The sequence below is a fragment of the Mirounga leonina genome, unplaced genomic scaffold (assembly GCF_011800145.1).
Source record: "Mirounga leonina isolate KUSES-001 unplaced genomic scaffold, KU_Mleo_1.0 Mir_199, whole genome shotgun sequence".
NCBI classification, from domain to species: domain Eukaryota; kingdom Metazoa; phylum Chordata; class Mammalia; order Carnivora; family Phocidae; genus Mirounga; species Mirounga leonina.
The window spans coordinates 2,418,742-2,438,243 of record NW_023270498.1 but is presented as its reverse complement, the minus strand read 5'-3'; the positions used below and the strand labels follow the sequence as shown (position 1 = coordinate 2,438,243).

The 19,502-nt window shown below is 47.7% G+C and overlaps 1 protein-coding gene across 1 annotated transcript in view; it reads right to left on the bottom strand.

The window, feature by feature from the left end:
- The window catches only part of ABCA13 (ATP binding cassette subfamily A member 13), a 372,949-nt gene that overhangs the window by 321,949 nt on the left and 31,498 nt on the right, over positions 1 to 19,502 (bottom strand). The window contains exons 4-8 of the mRNA XM_035026542.1: positions 15,270 to 15,424; positions 12,478 to 12,506; positions 10,628 to 10,791; positions 6,939 to 7,069; positions 1,947 to 2,080 (exon numbers count right to left, since the gene is read on the bottom strand). Coding sequence (XP_034882433.1) covers positions 1,947 to 2,080; positions 6,939 to 7,069; positions 10,628 to 10,791; positions 12,478 to 12,506; positions 15,270 to 15,424 — 613 coding nt within the window. The remainder of the gene's footprint in view (positions 1 to 1,946; positions 2,081 to 6,938; positions 7,070 to 10,627; positions 10,792 to 12,477; positions 12,507 to 15,269; positions 15,425 to 19,502) is intronic.

Below are 19,502 nucleotides of genomic sequence, written 5' to 3'. Positions count from 1 at the left end.
GCTCTTTTTCACTCTCCGGGCAAAAGCAGACAGAGGGCCAGCCCAGTTCACCTGGCACCTTGCACCCCCAAAGCTACTTCGCCAGAAACATCTCCTCTTCCAGTTACCAAAGATGGAGGAAGCCGGGACAAGTCAAACTGGACTTGTGGGTCAGAAATGGTTTGACATTTGGACCCAAATGAACTTCTACACACAGTTCCTCTGTGGCTACTCTGTAAAAGCACTTCCATGTGTGTGGGAGCGAACCGCATTCCCGTTACCCGGATTTACAGTAACTGGGCACCGTGTTCTAGACCCTCTATGGATGGCGACAGCCCAAAAGCATTAACGCCCACAGCTTCCTTGGAAGCTTCCTTTAGGACGCAGAGAACTAACACTGGTGACTGTCACAAAGCCACAGTATCCCGTGAGGGAAACATGGCCCCGTCCCTCCCCACAGGACTCGCACGGTCTCTAAGACGTGGACACGACTCGGTCAGGTTCCCTGCGATGGCCCTGTGACAGGTCACAGGGGAGGGAGGACATGGGGGTCCCAGGGGGATGTGAGCCGTGATTTATCTGTCTTCTCGGTGGGCAGTGGAGAAAGGAAGCGAGAGAGATTTCTCTCTTCCAGAGGGGCAGCATATGCAAAGGCCCGGAATGGCAGTGCCCACAGTCAGGCGGGACTGGGGGAGGCCCTGGGAGGCTCTGCTGTTGCTGGCTGGTGAGGGGCCTCATGCGGGTGGGGGGCACGGTCATGGTCCCCCTGAGGGGCTCACCTCCGAATCCCCAGAGCCTATGAGTAGGTTCTGCGTTGGCAGGTGAGTTATGGTTGCTACCCAGCAGACTCCAAGAGGGGGAGACCATCCACATCCCAGTGAAAGCACAGCGCTCCTTACACCAGGGAGGGGAAGGCAACAGAGCCTCATGAGAAAAACAGCCCATCGTCACTGGCCTGAGGGAAGAGAGGACCTGAGCCATGGCACACGTGGCTTCTAGAAGCTAGGAAGGCAAGGAAACAGCACCTCCCTGGAGCCTACAGAAGGAACGCAGACACCCTGGTTTCAGCCCCAGGACACCCGTTTGGGGCTTCCGACTTCCAGAGCTGTGTGGTAATAAACGTGTGTCGTGCAGGGCCACCAGGCTGGTGGTAACGTGTTCCAGCAGCCAGAGGACCTCACACCTGTAACATATGCTCTGTGCACTTCCCCAACCATTGCCCTTGCAATTCTAATCTTTTTTTTTTTTTAAGATTTCATTTATTTATTTGACAGAGGGAGCCAGAGAGAGAGAGCGTGCAGAAGCAGGGGGAGGAGCAGAGGGAGAGGGAGACGCAGACCCCTCCTGCCCCCCCGCGGAGCAGGGACCCCAACACGGGGCTCGATCCCAGGACCCCGAGATCATGACCTGAGCCGAAGGCGGACGCTTCACCAACAGAGCCCCCCCAGGCGTCCCTGGAATTCTAATCTTGAAATACTTACCTTTCTAAGGTAAAGGTTCTATGTAATGTGACGCAAACTCACAGAAGTGACAAGAGGGGAACGTGCAGATAGAGACCCTTGCAGAACCTCAGGAGTAGCAGCGGCGAGCTGGGTCTCCAGGGATCAGCTCGTCCAACCCATTTATTTTATACAGTTTGGAAAGGGAGGCTCCTATCTGGTGAGCCTTGCCACTCTTGCCCCCTCGCTCCCATCCGGACCCACTGCAGGTGCCGGGAGTGAGAATTACTGATTATTCCTATAACTTCCAAACCGCCTTTGGGGCTGGGATACAGTGACCAGGTAAGAGGAAGGGTATTTCAAGATTCGAATTCACTTCTAGAAGGGCCAAACCAGTCCAAGCATTCCGATGCTCGCGGAGGACCCTCTGTCCTGCTGCCTCTCCCATTCCACCGCCCGCCCGTCCGGGGAGCACCCCCAGAGGAGCACTCTCAAGGGAAAAGCGCGAGAAGCATCAGGAGAGCATACCTCCTGCAGTTGAGCTGAGTAATTCAGGATTTGTTCTGCATGAAGGTCATCGAAACCAAATCGGGATCTGAGGTCAGCCTGGACCGTCTGTGGATCCCACACCAGCTCTTGCAGGGACAGGTTGTATCTGGACTCTGCAAAGCAACCGATGAGTTACACCCGTCAGTTGATGTGACAACATGCGACACACGATTCAGAGAACGGTGCCTTGTTCTCTCCAACAGGAGAAGCAAACAGAGACCAAATGCTATTCACACAATCAGGTCGGAGAAGCAAACAGAAGCTACTGCCAGATGCCACAGAGCTTGGAAGGATGACCCCAGGCACCTAGTATTCATGACTGCAGAGTTTCCAGAAGGACTAGGACAACGTATTTCAAGAGCTTTATGAAATTCAAATCACTGAGCCCCACAATTTCACTTCTAAAAAATCTTTCTTGAGAAACCTAACCAGATGCATGAAGAGGTAATGTACAACAACGCTATTGCATTCGTTTTATACTGATTAAATACTAAAACCCATGAGGCGTCTAGCATGGGGGGAAAGGATAAATTGCAGTAAATTCACAGCAGAAAATACAGCAGTCTTTAAAACGACATTTCTGGGGCACCTGGGTGGCTCAGTCAGTTGAGCGTCCGGCTCTTGATTTCAGCTCGAGTCATGATCTCAGGGCTGTGGGATAGAGCCCCGAGTCAGGCTCCGTGCTCCACGTGGAGTTTGCTCGTCCCACTCCCTCTGCTCTTCCCCCTGCTCTATCTCTGCCTCTCTCTCAAATAAATAAAAAAATAAAATCTTAAAAAAATAATAAAAATAAAACCGCATTTCCAAAAATTATTTAAGGTCATAGATAAAAGTTCCCTTAACAGAGTTAATCAAGGTATAAAACTCATTAGGTGCCCAAAAAACCCAGTAACGCCACCTGGAAATGGCACGTGCAGAATATAATTCCGAGACCCCCCTCCCCCGAGATTTGACATAATTTCTGTGAACATGGCCTGACGATTGCAAACCTAAAAGCTTACAAATTCCAAGGTGACCCTTCCTCTGAAATCCCAGCAGCTAGACTGTTTCAGATCGTGATCCACAAACCTCTGCTGAGTGTCCACACGTGCGAAGGACCACAAAACCATCCTCATTTGCGTGACCTCTCAGTACCCTTATTTTTTTTAAAGATTTTATTTATTTGACAGAAAGAGACAGAGAGAGAGAGAACACAAGCAGGGGGAGAGCAGAGGGAGAAGGAGAAGCAGGCTCCCGCAGAGCAGGGAGCTCGACGTGGACCTCAATCCCAGGACCCTGGCATCACGACCTGAGCCGAAGGCAGACGCCTAACCGACTGAGCCACCTGGGAGCCCCTCTCGGTACCCTTCAATTAATGCTGTGAGTCTACAGGAAAGGTACAGTCCTGCCACTTACAAATGAAGGCCCAGCCACAGGGAACTTTAGGAAGGTGTTGAAGATGGGGCAGATCCCAGAAATCCGAGACTCCTTGCTCTCAGTCGAGTTGTCTTTGCATAAAGGGGACAAGGTCTGCTTTTGAGATTTTATTTTATCTTTTTAAGATTTATTTATTTATTTGAGGGGGCGCAGAGGGAGAGAGAATCCCAAGCAGACCTCGCACTGAGCACAGGGCCCAACGTGGGGCTCGATTGCACGACCCCGAGATCAGGACCTGAGCCGAAACCAAGAGTCGGAACCTCGACCGCCTGAGCCACCCAGGCGCCCCTGGTTCTGAGATTTTAAACTGGCATTTGTGTTGTGTCAAAGAGGCAGGCCCAGGCCAGGCATTTCCCTCGCCAGGTCTTGCTGAGTTCCCCACAATACACCAGATTGGTGTAATAATTACCCTCTTTGCAGGGAGAAGAAGCAGACATTGAGAGTCACCCAACGTCATGCGGGCTTTAGTCATGACTCAAACCCAGATCTGATCCCCGACCCTGCGTTGTAACCTTTAAACCCTACTGCTCTCAGAATGTATCGGGATTACTCACAGAATTCTAAAAGGGAGGAGAGAAACAGTGATACCAGTCACTGATGGCTATAAAACTAGAATGACGAGAGACAACGGGGCCTGGAAACTCACTGCTGAATGACAGAGCTCAGACCATGGGAATTAACAACTTCAAGGAAGAACATGCCCGGGCCCTTGGCCCCAAGTCACTGACAGGGCACGTCCCAATCCCCTTCACATGCCATGATCTGCTCGTTAGGCAAAGGGATTCTTCTTGGAGACAAGAGAAACGAGGACAATTTTTAGTCGCCTCGAGGTGCTTTGTCATTGTATTCCTCAGCCCTGACTCTCTGGCAATTGATAGAAAATAGCTTATTTTAATTACATTCTTAGCTGTACTTATATTCCCAGTTGTAAGGTAAATGGATTGTTGTAATTTGGATCATATACGAACACTTGAGCTTCCTGATGAGTTTGTTACAACGGAGGTCACTGGGGAGGTTCTGTTCTGAGGGTAAGGACTGGTGGTTCCCACTGGAATCACCCACAGGAGAAGCGAATTCAACATTAATGACTAGTCTTCCCTCTTGCAGAGCCTCAGAGGACAGGAACTCTCCTACCCGGGGTGGGGCTGAGGGGGGTCCTCCCTACGCTGAGTCACCAGCATCAGGAAGAACCTGGGTGTGAGTGGGGGGATGGAGGGTGTCACGTCAGGTGGTTCCAAGGAGGCAGAAAAATCTGGAAGGGATAGAAACCTGTGTGTAACCACCTCATGAAATAGGTCAGGAGACAGACTTCGAGAGTTAGCGGCAGGCAGAGAGAATGTGATCCTGGGCCCCTGGCCCCAGGCCTGTCTGCCCCCCAGTCGAGCCCTCACATCTCCACCAGGAATGTCTTCCCACGATGCAGGTCTAACTGCTGCTCCAGCATTCTTCAGTGATCTGGCCCGGGATCTCTTTCTGGATTACCTCCTGCCATCGCCCACTGCCCCAGGCACACTAGGCATAAAACACATGGGGCCCTTGCCAAAGCCGGGAGCTTCACACACAGTTCTTCCTGGCAGTGCTCCCTCATGTCCTTGACGTACTAGAATCATCCTTCAGAACTTCTCCTCGACGCTCTTCCAGAGAAAGATGCCAGATCCCTACTCTGTGGGCTTTGTTTTTTCTTTATTGACACATCTCTTTCCTGTACTAAACAGGACCTCCCTGAGAGCGAGAACTGTGTATCACTTCATTTTTTATTCCCACTCATAGGACAATGTTTGGTTCATAGAAAGTACTCAATAAGTAATGAGTTAATGGATGGATGGATAGATGGATGGATAGATGAGTGGGTGAGTGGATGGGTGGGTGGATAAATGAATGGATGGATAGATGGATGAATGGATGTGTGGATGGATGAGTGGGAGGAGGGATAGATGAATGGGTAGATTATGGATGGGTGGGTCAGTGGGTGGGTAGATAGATGAATGGATGGATGTGTGGATGAGTGGGTAGGTGGATAGATGGATGAATGAATGGATGCTGGGGTGGATGGATGGATGGATGGATGTGTGGATAGATGGGTGAGTGGGTGAATGGGTGGGTAAGGGGACAGATGAATGGATGTATGGGCAGGTGGGTGGGTTGATAGAAGGATGGGTGGATGGATGGATGTGTGGATAGATGGGTGGATGGATGGGTGGGTGTGTGGATAGATGGGTAGATGGATGGATGTGTACATAGATGGGCGGGTGGGTGGATGGGTAGATAGATGAATGGATGGATGTGTGATAGGTGGGTAGGTGGATGGATGGATGAATGAATGGATATTGGGATGGATGGATGGATGGATGGATGGATGGATGGATGGATGGATGTGTGGACAGATGGGTGGGTGGTGGATGAATGGATGAATATGTGGATGAATGATGGATAGATGAGTGTATGAATTCTAAGTCCACAGTCTGCTCCCTGAATTTCCCTTACAGAAAGAGACAGAAATAGAGAAAAAGAAAGAAAGAATTAAAAGTAAAATGTTCAGGTCCAGTTGACAATTCAAGAAATAATACCCTGAACAGAGTAGAAGAGTGGTTACAGGGGGCTAGGAGGTGGGGAAGTGGGGAGATACTGGTCAAAAGGTACAAACTTTTAGTTATTAGATGAATAAGTTCTGGAGATCTAATGTACAGCATGGTGACTACCATAATAATAATAGTGTATCATATACTTGAAATTTGCTAAGAGATCTTAAGTATTCTCACCAAAGGAAAGGTAAACTAACTATGGGAGGTGATATATGGGCTCATTAACTCCAGTGTGGTAACAACTGCACAATGTAAACCTGTCTCAAACCATCACATTGTACACTTTAAACATACAATTTTAGGGGCGCCCGGCTGGCTCAGTCTGAGGAGCGTGTGACTCCTGATCTTGGGGTCGTGAGTTCAAGCCCCATGTTGGGTGTAGAGATGACTTAAATAACTAAAACTTAAAAATATAAATATATGCAATTTTATTTGTCAACATCAAATAAAATAAAATAAATCTTCAATGAAGAAAGAAAGAATATCGTGAGTCAAGAATAGAGCTAAGGAACTCCATCCCCTTCCCTGTGGAAGGGGTTTGTCTATTTAGCTCGTGGGCTTTCTAAATCCACATCAATCTGCTTCTTCTCACCAGCCTTCCTAATTTTCAAATATTTTTTTCCAGATAGGAGCAGAGGAGAGAAGAAAGATTCAAATCACAGAACCAATGACAGGTCTAACCTTCAAGGACATCAGATAAAAGAATTTTAAAATCAATTATTTTTAATTAAAAATAACCCATTTATGAGCAGTGGCCACAGAATTTCAATAATGGTAGAGAGTCAAATTCAAGTTTGAATTCCAGATTTTCAGTCTACTACCACCTTTTAGTAACAGAAACAAGGGATTCCTCTTGGCATTTGACATGTTCATTACATCATTTTTTGAACAGCATTTTAGCTCTATGGTGGCTGTCGATAAACGTAACCAGGGGAACACTTGAAATTTCGCACAAGCCCTTGGGTACACATACCAGTGGTGGCCGCTCCACGCTCCTGCAGAAATGTCAGCGTCGAAATGGTCACATTCAGCACAATTTCAGAAACCGTGGAGAAAGTGTGGTTGAGTGGCAGCCAATCTAAATCTTCCAAAGTTGCCAAGGAACTGGAACCAAAAGAAAACCAAAGCAACGTGAGCTGGCTTAGCAAAACAGAGCGCAACGGACTCGGACTTACTTGTGACCTACCAGCCAGGTCCCAGCCCTTTGCGGGATGTGGACAGACCACAGACCTACCAGTTTTCACCGTGTCTTCAAATGTGACCCTGACTCTCTGGACTAGGGATCAATGCTCACTCGGGCAGTGGCAAGGCCGGCCGGGGTCCAAGGTGCTATCACCTCCAAAGAGCACATGGGCAGACAGCCTGGCTGCCTCAAGCTCAGGTCATCGGTTTAAACTCTAGAGGTGCCCTCCTGGAATAGCGAGCACCCCAATCCCCCACTGTCTGAACCCACGCATCTGAGGATGTCAGGGGCACGATCAATGGTCGCCAACCTGTTTCACAAAACAAGGGGCTCCAGGGAGTGCGTGTACATATTGTGTTCATGTTATTCTTTAAATACTTAAATGTTTTCCAAATGGCCAACAGACACATGAAAAAGTGCTCAACATCGCTCGGCATCAGGGAAATCCAAATCAAAACCTCCATGAGATACCACCTCACACCAGTCAGAATGGCTAAAATTAACAAGTCAGGAAACAACAGATGTTGGCGGGGATGCGGAGAAAGGGGAACCCTCCTACACTGTTGGTGGGAATGCAAGCTGGTGCAGCCACTCTGGAAAACTGTATGGAGGTTCCTCAAAAAGTTGAAAATAGAGCTACCATATGATCCAGCAATTGCACTACTGGGTATTTACCCCAAAGATACAAAAGTAGGGATCCGAAGGGGTACGTGCACCCCAATGTTTATAGCAGCAATGTCCACAATAGCCAAACTGTGGAAAGAGCCAAGATGTCCATCGACCGATGAATGGATAAAGAAGATGTGGTATATCTATACAATGGAATATTATGCAGCCATCAAAAGGAATGAAGTCTTGCCATTTGCAATGATGTGGATGGAACTGGAGGGTGTTATGCTGAGCGAAATAAGTCAATCAGAGAAAGACATGTATCATATGACCTCACTGATATGAGGAATTCTTAATCTCAGGAAACAAACTGAGAGTTGCTGGACTGGGGGGTGGGGTGGGAGGGATGGGGTGACTGGGTGATAGACATTGGGGAGGGTATGTGCTCTGGTGAGCACTGTGAATCGTGCAAGACTGTTGAATCACAGACCTGTACCTCTGAAACAAATAATACATTATATGTTAAGAAAAAAAAAAAAAAGAAGAAGATAGCAGGAGGGGAAGAATGAAGGGGGGGAAATCGGAGGGGGAGACAAACCATGAGAGATGATGGACTCTGAAAAACCAACTGAGGGTCCTAGAGGGGAGGGGGGTGGGAGGATGGGTTAGCCTGGTGGTGGGTATTGAGGAGGGCACGTTCTGCATGGAGCACTGGGTGTTATGCACAAACAATGAATCATGGAACACTACATCACAAACTAATGATGTAATGTATGGTGATTAACATAACAATAAAAAATTAAAAATAAATAAATACTTAAATGTTTTATTTTATAAGTAATTGTACTAAGTATAATTATAAATAATTAAGCCTGTAAACTAGAAAATCCATTCAACTGAAGAGGAATATGCCTAAATTTTAGCAATAAGAGACCCACAATATATAAGCTATGCATCAGACAGGTTATTTCCCTGTAGCTTCTCCTTAAGGAAAATCTCTCAAGGTATCCCTGTGTGATGAAGGGTATCCCAAGATGACAAGATAGACCATTAATAAATTATCAGTTTGCCCAATACCACATTCTTTTTTTTTTAAAGATTTTATTTATTTATTTGACAGAGAGCGAGTGCACAAGCAGGGGGAGCAGCAGAGAGAGAAGGAGAGGGAGAAGCAGACTCCCCGCTGAGCAGGGAGCCCGATGCGGGGCTCGATCCCAGGACCCCAGGATCATGACCTGAGCCAAAGGCAGATGCTTAACCAACTGAGCCACCAGGTGCCCTGCAAATACTTATTTCTAAATCTAATACCGATTTTCTTTTTTGAAGAATGGTAATTGTCTTTTGTGGGGTTTTTTTTAATTGAAGTATAGTTCACGGCATGCAGTTTTTCTTGACCTTGTGTCACCAAAGCAAAATACAGAAGTAAAATTAATGCTGGAGCTGATATGGTTCAACAGCCGCCAGCAATATCCTCTAATTTCATATTCTGTCCCTCTCCAAAGAGCCCACTCACTGCCTGTGCTAACATATTCAGGGTTTAGAGCAAGGGTACCGGAGAAAGCACACCCACTATATTCAAATATATAGGCTATAAATCAAACCAACAGACTGTCAAAATATGCTCCCTTGACAGATATGCCTTCATAAGAACTTGGAAAGTCATGTTCAAATTTAGAATTTTCTGATCCTTGGGGCACCTGGGTGGCTCAGTCTGTTAAGTGTCTGCCTTCAGCTCAGGTCATGATCCCAGGGTCCTGGGATCGAGTCCCGCATGGGGCTCCCTGCTCAGCAGGGGGTCTGCTTCTCCCTCTGCCTATGACCATCCCCATACTCGTGAACTCTCTCTCTCTAATAAAACAATGAATTCATAAAATAAAATAAAATAAAATAAAATAGAACAGTAGCCATTAAAAATGATCATTTGAAGGGGCACCTGCTGGCCCAGTTGAGGAAGCATGTGACTCTTGACCTCGGCATTATAAGTTCGAGCCCCACGTTGGGCATAGAGGTCACTTAAAATTAAAATCTTAAAAAAATAATCTTCAAGTCTTCAAGTGATCACTTGAAGACAACAGGAATGAAACTGGAAAAGAGCCGAGATGCCCTTCAACAGATGAATGGATAAAGAAGATGTGGTCCATATATACAATGGAATATTACTCAGCCATCAGAAAGGATGAATATCCAACTTTTACATCAGCATGGATGGGACTGGAGAAGATTATGCTAAGTGAAATAAGCCAAGCAGAGAAAGTCAATTATCATATGGTTCCACTTATTTGTGGAACATAAGGAATAGCGTGGAGGATATTAGGAGAAGGAAGGGAAAAATGAAGGGGGGGAATGGGAGGGGAAGACGAACCATGAGAGACTATGGACTCCAGGAAACAAACTGATGGTTTTAGAGGGGAGGGGGGTGGGGGGGATGGGTTAGCCTGGTGATGGGTATTAAAGAGCGCACGTAATGAATGGAGCAGTGGGTGTTATACGAAAACAATGGATCTGGGATCACCACATCAAAAACTAATGATGTATTATATGGTGACTAACATAACATAATAAAATTTTTTTAATTAAAAAAAAAAAAGACAACGGGAATGTACGAAATGTTAATGATGTAATGTTAAGTTGCCTAAATCAGGGAGAATGGGCTCTGGACAACATGACTGTCCTTTTATAAAATATTCACACAAGTAGGGAAGGAACAGACACAGAGATGCAAGAGTCCCAGCCATCTCAGGGTGCCATGATTCCCCATTTCTTTCTTGAATCGAACAAGAGATCAAGCAGAGATACAGATTTCCCCATGAAAAAGTGAGAAGAAAACCCACACACACCTATCATTGGTTAGATTTCTCTTCTACACTTACTTCAAAGCTGCCTGGAGGAGGTGTGCCCCACCACGGATGCGGTCTTCCACTCGAATGTTGTTTGCGTACAGTCTCGGCAGAAGAAGTAGAAAATTCCAGATGTGAGGCTGCTGGTGGAGTTTTTCCAATTTCGAGATCACCTCTTCGGTCTTACTGAGATCCATCTGTTAGGAAAAAATACCAAGAGTTTCCCCCTTTCATGTCGTTCATGATTGAAGAAACAGTGAGGCTGGGTTGGCTTTCGGAACCTCAGGTGGTAGAGATGCATGCCTGGCATGTCACTCTTTTGAACAGACAAGATTTGAAGATCATCCCGTTGGGTTGGTATTTTATTTTTTTATTTTTTATTTTTTTTAAAGATTTTATTTTATTTATTATTTATTTGACAGAGAGAGACACAGTGAGAGAAGGAACACAAGCAGTGGGATTGAGAGAGGGAGAAGCAGGCTTCCTGCGGAGCATGGAGCCTGATGTGGGGCTCAATCCCAGGACCCTGGGACCATGACCTGAGCCGAAGGCAGACGCTTAACGACTGAGCCACCCAGGCACCCCTGGGTTGGGATTTTAAATATTGTGAAGTTATGGGCGGGGACAGAGAGGAAAAGGTCTGATTTTGTAACAAGCTATACCACCATCTAAGATTTTGGGACTTGGCAATAAATGAGTAGTTGTTCAGACAGGAACAAAAATGGACAACCTGCTCTTATTTGAGGGTTTTCTGTTAGCGCAATGGAACTCAACTGTAATGGAAGCGCAGTGTGAATAATTAAATACTGGACTCCCTCCCCGCAAAGATCCCTATCCCCACCTCTGCTTTTCATGGTACAATCATAGAGCCTTGGTCTGGAGGAAGGAAAATCAAAAAATTCCGGGGACACCTGGGTGGCTCAGTCATTAAGCGTCTGCCTTCGGCTCAGGTCATGATCCCAGGGTCCTGGGATCAAGCCCCGCGTCAGGCTCCCTGCTCGGCGGGAAGCCTGCTTCTCCCTCTCCCACTCCCCCTGCTTGTGTTCCCTCTCTCGCTGTCTCTCTCTGTCAAATAAATAAATAAAATCTTAAAAAAAAAAAAAAAAGAATTAAAAATGTGTATTCCAGTGGGTAGAAGTGGGAAGGGCTTCCTTCCCAGGCAAAGGTGTGAGGAAGGGGTGATAGAATCCATCTCACTGAAGCCATAAACCAGCTGCTTAAAAATGAGCCTTGTAAGCAGGGCAGGGAAGGCTGGGTGCCAGGGCAGGACTGCAAAGGGGTGTGTGGGAAAAACAGGAAGAAAACGCATATTCCAACAGCATGGCTGGCTTGGCCAGAAGGTACCCATCTGCGCCTGGCATTGGTACAGAGACTTCGGAACATTCTAGACGCCTGAGTTTTCCACACCACACACCAGCTATGGCAAAGAGAAAACCGAGCGGGGGCCTCCAGAGCAGCCCTGGGCCACCGACCTCCCCCAGGGGAGTCACACCCCGACCCCCACTGGCATCTCTGGGAGGACAGGCCCAGGTCTGGGCTCCAGGCCCTCACGTCCACGGTTCCAGCCCTCAGCAGGCCCAGGCCAGAGTCTCGCTTGAGAAAATTAAAATTCGCCTTTCAACCCATCTCTTGAGGGACTCTGGCTGTCTCAAATACACTGTTGCTAAAATCAAATCACTGGAAAGAAGTGTTTGGGGGCGCCCGGCTGGCTCAGTTGGAAGAGCGTATGACTCTTGATCTCGGGGTCATGAGTTCGAGCCCCACGTTGGGCGTCGAGATGACTTAAAAAAAAAGTATTTGAAAAAGAAAATAAAAACCAGTGCTTTGAACTTAACCACTAAGTCTCTGGAGACTAAGTTGCAGATTTTTATTAAAATACTTACGGCTAAAAAACTGGAGCTGGGAGAAGAATCTACAACAAAAGAGATTTCAGATGTTAGTTCAATAAGCAGTCAGAAAGCATTTGCCAGGCCCCTGTTTTAGTTCTAAAATCAAGCGAGCTATCACGAATCCCAGTCCAAAACTCGAGGACACCCCAAACCGGGGAACGAGTCTGAAGGACACGGTCACTCTGGATTTGCAAAGCAAGTGCGTATTGACTGGATACCCGGAAAAATGACTTAACTGGTCAAGCCAATCTCAGTCATGGGCCAACAAAGTATTGATGACCCTATCGATCTCTGATGTCGCAGGCATTGTGAGTCCTCAGGACAGGACAGAGAGCTGGCAGGGCAAGAAAGAAAGAAAAAACTCAAAGAGGCTAAGAAGAGCAAAGTTATGATTTTTCAGGTTCTCTGTGGAGTCACAGTGGGACACGGTAAGAAATACAGACTGGTCTCTGCCCTCGAATTTCTGGGGTGATGGGGTGACAGGAGCTTCCTTTGTTATATCTGGTCTTGGTCCCTAGTCCCTGACAGGAGAGCCGGTAAGACTTTGGGAATTTCTGGAATGATAAGAGTGTCTTTTGTGTGCTAATGAGATGCCTGGGGGCTGGGGGCCCCCAGATAGGGTCAGGATGGGGGCTGGTCCCCCAAAAAGACCATGATTCAGCCTCACCCCCTTGACCTCCAGGTTGAGGAGAGGGGCTGGAGATTGAGCTAATCACCAATGACCACTGAGTTCATCAGTTATACCAATCTAATGGAACCACCAGAAAAACCCCAAAAGATGGGGTTCAGAATGCTTCTGGTTGGTAAACACATCCACATGCTGAGAGGGTGGTGCACCCCAATTCAACAGGCACAGAAGAACCCTTCCGGACCTATATGCTTCATCTGGCGGTCCCTTTGTACCCTTTACAATATCTTATTTAAAAAAAACAATAAAGGAGCGTCTGGGTGGCTCAGTCAGTTAAGCGTCTGCCTTCAGCTCAGGTCATGATCCCGGGGTCCTGGGATCGTGTCCTGCATCAGGCTCCCTGCTCAGTGGGGAGTCTGCTTCTCCCTCTCCCTCTGCCGCTCCTCCTGCTTGTGCTCTCTCTCTCTCTGACAAATAAATAAAATCTTAAAAAACAAAACAAAGCAAAAACAGTAACCCAGCTAGAGTTCTATGGATCACTCTAGCAAATTAATCAAACTCCAGGAGGGGGTCATGGGAATCTCCAATTTGTAGTCAAATCAAATAAAACTGTGGGTGCCTAGGACCCACTACTTGGAATTGGGGGTCTGAAGTAGGGCAGTCGGGGGACGGAGCCCCTAACCCATGGGGTGTGAGTCACACCGGGTGGTTGCATCAGAACTGAATTAAATGATAGAGCACCCACCGGAGTCCACTTGGAGTGGCAAACCCACACAACCGTGTCAGGAAGTGTCAAGTGTGAAGGGTTTTCTCTGGTGCGTACACATGAAAAGTGGCTCAAACAGCAACAACTGAAAACAAAGTGGAGATAAAAGTTCTTCTCAAAAAAAAAATATTAGTTCTTGGGGCGCCTAGGCGGCCGACTCTTGATCTCAGCCCAGGTCTTGATCTCAGGGTGGTAAGTTCAAGCCCTGCGTTGGGTTCCACGCTGGGCGTGGAGCCTAATTCAGAAAAAAAAAAATCAGTTTCACTGAATATTGAAAACCTCATGTGAACACCACATTTTATAAAAGTAGAATGAGCTCATGATAGTGCCTAATATAAGAACTCCATCACTCGGAGTCTGAAGGGATTCTGGTCTTTTGCGGATGCATTTGGGTCGGTTGTGAAACCCACCCCGCCTTGCCCTGCCCTGGACGAGGGCTGCTTTCTCTCTCAGAAATAACACAAGGTGTCACCTCATTGTCCATTCTCCGATCAGGCTCTTCATTCCATTCCCTTGTACATAATCCATGAAAAGATACAAGTTAAATAAAAAGAAACACTTGAGGTGGGTACTTAGAGTCGCCAGATTTCCCAAATAAAAACACAGGGTGGCCGGTGAAACCTGAATTTCAGGTAAGCAACAGATACTTTTTCACTATGAGTACATAATCTTGGAGACATGCTTATACTAAAAACTTGTTTACTGTTTCCCTGAAACTCAAATTTAGCTCAGCTAAAATTTAATAGCAGCGGACAGTGGGATAGGGAGTGGGGACGGGGGGCTGGGGCTCCAGCTCGTTACTCAAGCTGACAGCCAGGGCAGGCTTGGGGGCAGGCGAGATGCGGCCTCTCTCATGGCCCAAGCCTCCCCACTGATGAGCCAGGCTCTATGAGCTCCGTATCCGATTCTTCTTCTCTGTCATGGACTGATAAATAAGAGTCGGGGCCTCTTAGGACATGGGCATGCTTCGTAAGGAACAGACATATCTGGTCCCATAGGCTAAAAGGTTTGTCTGCAAAGCAAGATAATCCTCAAGGACCTTAAAGCATCACTAACACTGAAAGACCAATCCAACTCAGCCAGAGGGAGGGGGACAGAATCAGGAGAATGTGCATGTGCGTGTGATGCAGAGAGACAGCAAGGATGGGTTGTAAGCCCCTCTGAAGGTTGCACCCACTCACGGCGCCTTCCCGGGCAGGAGAGGGTAGACATCTGACCTCGCAACCAGCCCCAGGTGCTGGGCCCCCTGCACGGAGGTGGACCTCTTTCCAAGCCCCACCATCCCACAGCCTGATGCCATAAGGCAAACTAATGCGTAAACAGGATTTCAAGGACCTTCTGGGTGCTCAGCCCGTGTCCAGGCAAGGGGTTGACAGGTAGAGACTGACTTGCCTGGAGCCTTGGATCTTCCTGCCCACAGTCCCTGTAGGATTTTTGCCTTGTCCAAGATTTCACAAATTTCCTCAGCAAGGTCCTGTATCTCTTCCAGGAAGGCCAGGTCATTGACCTTCTCGTGACGGCCAGCTGCAGCCTGGAACCTAGACGAACTTTAAATAAATGGAATGAATATCACAAGGACGCTCTGCACAGGATCCCGTTTCTTGGGTGTTTCTAAGGTTCTCGAGACCCCGTGCCTACATGCTCTTGACTAACCTGGCACGTGTTTACACCTCCACCAACCGCAGAACCCTCTCTCCGTGACCTTCATCCAGAAGGGAGATGATCATTTTACAAAAATCTCCGCCAACTGGAAATTAGAAAGTTGTCCTCACTCTATCATCCGTGACGCTCAACCACCATATCTGTGCATTAGTGTCTCCATGTGTCTGGTTTACTCCGCACTTGTCACACAGCACATCCTGGGTCAGGCTCCGCCAGGGACAACAGGGTCTCCTTTCAATTCTAGAAGAGCCCTCTGGCTGTGCGTGTGGGGCAGAAGGTGAAACCAGGCTTTGGAGAAAGAGAGAGGTGGACAGACTCACATCCCTCTGGAAGTGGACGGAGAGGACCTTGAATGAACTCACCAGAGGGGTGTGACACCACACCCCTTTTATTCTCTGTATCTCTGAGGCTTTGACCCCTGGGCCTTGCTGACCACTGCCAACCCCCTCCCAGGGTGACCCAATTCCTAGAGACAGCAGAGGGCTCACCAGGGGCTGATTTCCATGTCTGCACGTCTTGCACGCCTGATAGGACAAATCTCAGGCATGAAGATGGGGGATCTCGGGAGAAGGAAGGATATAGGACATGCAGGGTAGCGATGGGAGGGGGGTCTCTGCCCCAGAATAGCAGGACAGCTGTGCGGGGCAGATGTGAGGTGTCCCATTGGGGTGTTCCCGATGCCCCGTGGATACCAGGACAGAGGCCAGAGAGCCCTTTCCCGGGGGGGGGGCAGTCTACAGTGAGGAGAGGGTCTGCGGGGGTCTGGATATTCAAGCTTCTGTTCCATTTTCGATTAGGATGTTCACTGTCTTCTTTACTGAGGTTTTAAACATAGTATCCCTTCCCTTTGGCACATTTGGGAGAAATAAGCCCTTGGGTTTTTTAGTTGCCTTTGATTTTATTTTAGCTCTGAGTAATCTCACTGCTAGTGGACAAAAGACATAAAATACATAAGCAATACCGTCCATCAGAGCAGTGACCTCAGAGAAAAATACCAGGACGCATCCCAGGAGAACAGTCACATGCACAACCACACGTGCTTCTGAAGGAGTGTCCCCTGGAAGGTGGGTCCCGTGGGGGTGGTCGGAGTGGAGCGAACAGAGGGACCACTAGGGAAACCGGTGGGCGCCACCTCCCAGCTCGGGCTGCAAATCCCCACTGGAAACCCACCCCTCCCAGAGGTCAGACACCAGTGGGTGTGGACTAACCTTGTGCATAGGAAAATGCACAACACCATGCAATTCTACTTGGAAAATGAGGGCAAATTGCTACCCTAACCTCTTCTTACCCTTATATATCTCACCTATGGAGGGAGGGAGATCTTTTTTTTTAACTAGTAAATAAGAGAGAACCTTCGCGCCACCTTTGGAATCCACACTGGCCATTCGGTCCACAGAGAGTCTCCAATTCAGCAGGAACTTATTTTTAATCAATAAGACACAGCAGATTTAAAATAAAATAGGAAATCATTTCACAAACTGCTAGGAGTGTGTTGACGTGACCAGGTGTCCAATCGCAGGCGGCACGTCCAAGAGAAAAAAACAATTAAAACTGGGGGACATTTTTCCTGACTAGGAGGCAGCAGAGCTCATTAGATTTTGTTCAATCCCAATTCCTGTACTTTACAAATTAGAGAACATGGTGACCACGAAGCAACATTTGTCACAGGTAAATCTGCCCTGAGATAATGACCAGGCTTGTGCGACCCTTCCCTCGGTCACGGTCATTTAACCTTAATGAGGTCAGAACAGATCCAACACTGGGGCATCCATGTGGCTCAGTTGCGAAGCGTCTGCCTTCAGCTCAGGTCGTGATCCTGGGGTTCTGGAGCCTGCTTCTCCCTCTCTCACTCCCCCTGCTGTGTTCCCTCTTTAGCTGTCTCTCTCTCTCTCTCTCTCTCTCTCTGTCAAATAAATAAATGAAATCTTTTAAAAAAAGAACAGATCCAACACCGACCAATGGATAAAACCAATTCAAGGCCTTTCGGGTCAGAGCCCACTTAGAAATGAGGCCCGGAGAGTCAAAGTGGGTTTGCTGGAAGCGAGCACAGACACAGCTGAGCCAGGACCAGACCCACCCAGCCACGCACTGGCTGTCATCTGTCACCTGTCACCAACACCCCACAGAAACCTCACCTGTTAAAGGGTGGCCTTCACCTCGAAGGGGTCGGAATTCCAAAAGCACAAGAAAGCACTTATTATTTCTGTATGAAGGATTAAAAGGACCCTGGAAGCTCTCCTGGGAACCCGTCAAATTAGCACATTATAGAAATTGCTGTAATTCAAGGCAAGTTTACCTGTAATGACGAACTGGTTGTGTGTTCTTTTTCATTTCTTTCTTTGTTTTAAGATTTTTTTAAAAGATTTTATATATTTATTTGAGAGAGAGAGCATGAGCAGGGGGAGGGGCAGAGGGAGAGGGAGAAGCAGACTCCCCGCTGAGCAGGGAGCCCGACTTGGGACTCGATCCCAGGACCCTGAGATCATGACCTGAGCCGATGCTTAACCAACTGAGCCACTCAGCGCCCCTAAGATTTTATTTTTAAATAATCTCTGCACCCACCATGGGGCTCAAACTTACAACCCAAGGTCAAGAGTCGAATGCTCCACCAGCTGAGCCAGCCAGGCGCCTACATTCTTCTTCTAATTATTATTTCAAAACTACCTCGCTTGTCCATAAGACCGGATTATGAACTATTACTAACGTGAGAAATGTTTACAGCAGAACAAATACATAGAAAATCCCAGATTACATATTGATGTGTGTGTGTGTGTGTGCTCATGAGTGTGTGCAGGTGTGAGAGAGAGCAAGCAAGCGAGCGTGCCCCAGGGAAATCCCAGAACTGTAACAGGATTGGGGCAGACAGCAATTTCCACCTTCCTGAGTCCAGGTGTGTCTTTGGTCTGTTCTCAAGGGATGTTTGACCTTGCAAGGTATAGAATGCTGTAGGGGGTGGGGGGACCAGGACACACATGAGGCCACTTGCAAAATAATCAGAAAAAAAAAAGAAAGAAAGAAAGAAAAGGCCATTTGCCAGGTGACTGAACTTCTTTCTCAGCCCTCAGAGCCCTAATGAAACTGCCCTCTCGGAAGACCAGGAACCAAGGGTTACCCTAGCAATCAATGCTCACACCTTCCTTCCCAGTGAAGGGCCTGAGGATCTCAGAAGCGGGAGAAGTGCTCAGGCCCACCCCTCAGTTTCCCCAGCGAGGGTTCCCCTGGGGTCAAGAGTGTTTCTCAAGTGGTGTCTCCCTTGAAAAATCCTCTTTAGTACATTTTTCTTTTCAAGTAGGCTCCATGCCCAGTGTGGAACGCAGGGCTCAAACTCATGACCCTGAGATCATGACGTAAGCTGAGATCAAGAATGGGACCCTCGACCAACTGAGCCACCCAGGCATCCCGGAAAATCCTCTTTAAAACAGGACCCTGATATTATCCCCCTAAGAGGGCTGGTGGAGGGTCAGCAGAGGGAAGGTGTGGAAGACCTCAGGCCAGAGTCCAGCACCCAGCTGTCTGTAAATAAGAATGACGGGCAGAGCAAACACACCCGACGCGGGGATAGGACCTGTTTTCAGCGTAAGAGCTGCAGGGACAAGCAAGCAAGATATAGTAATATACGTGTTTCTATCAACATCTGTGCCAATCTTCCTCAGCTCACAAATAAGACCGGTTCTTACAGAATTAGAATTATTTCTTAGGACAACCAGATCCAGGGGCGCCTGGATGGCTCAGTTGGTGAAGCGTCTGCCTTCGGCTCAGGTCATGATCTCAGGATCCTGGGATCGAGTCCCGCATCGGGCTCCCTGCTCAGCGGGGAGTCTGCTTCTCCCTCTCCCTCTGCTGCTCCCCCTGCTTGTGATCTCTCTCGCTCTCTCAAATAAATAAAATCTTAAATGAAAGAAAGAAAGAAAGAAAGAAAGAAAGAAAGAAAGAAAGAAAGAAAGAAAGAAAGAAAGAAAGAAA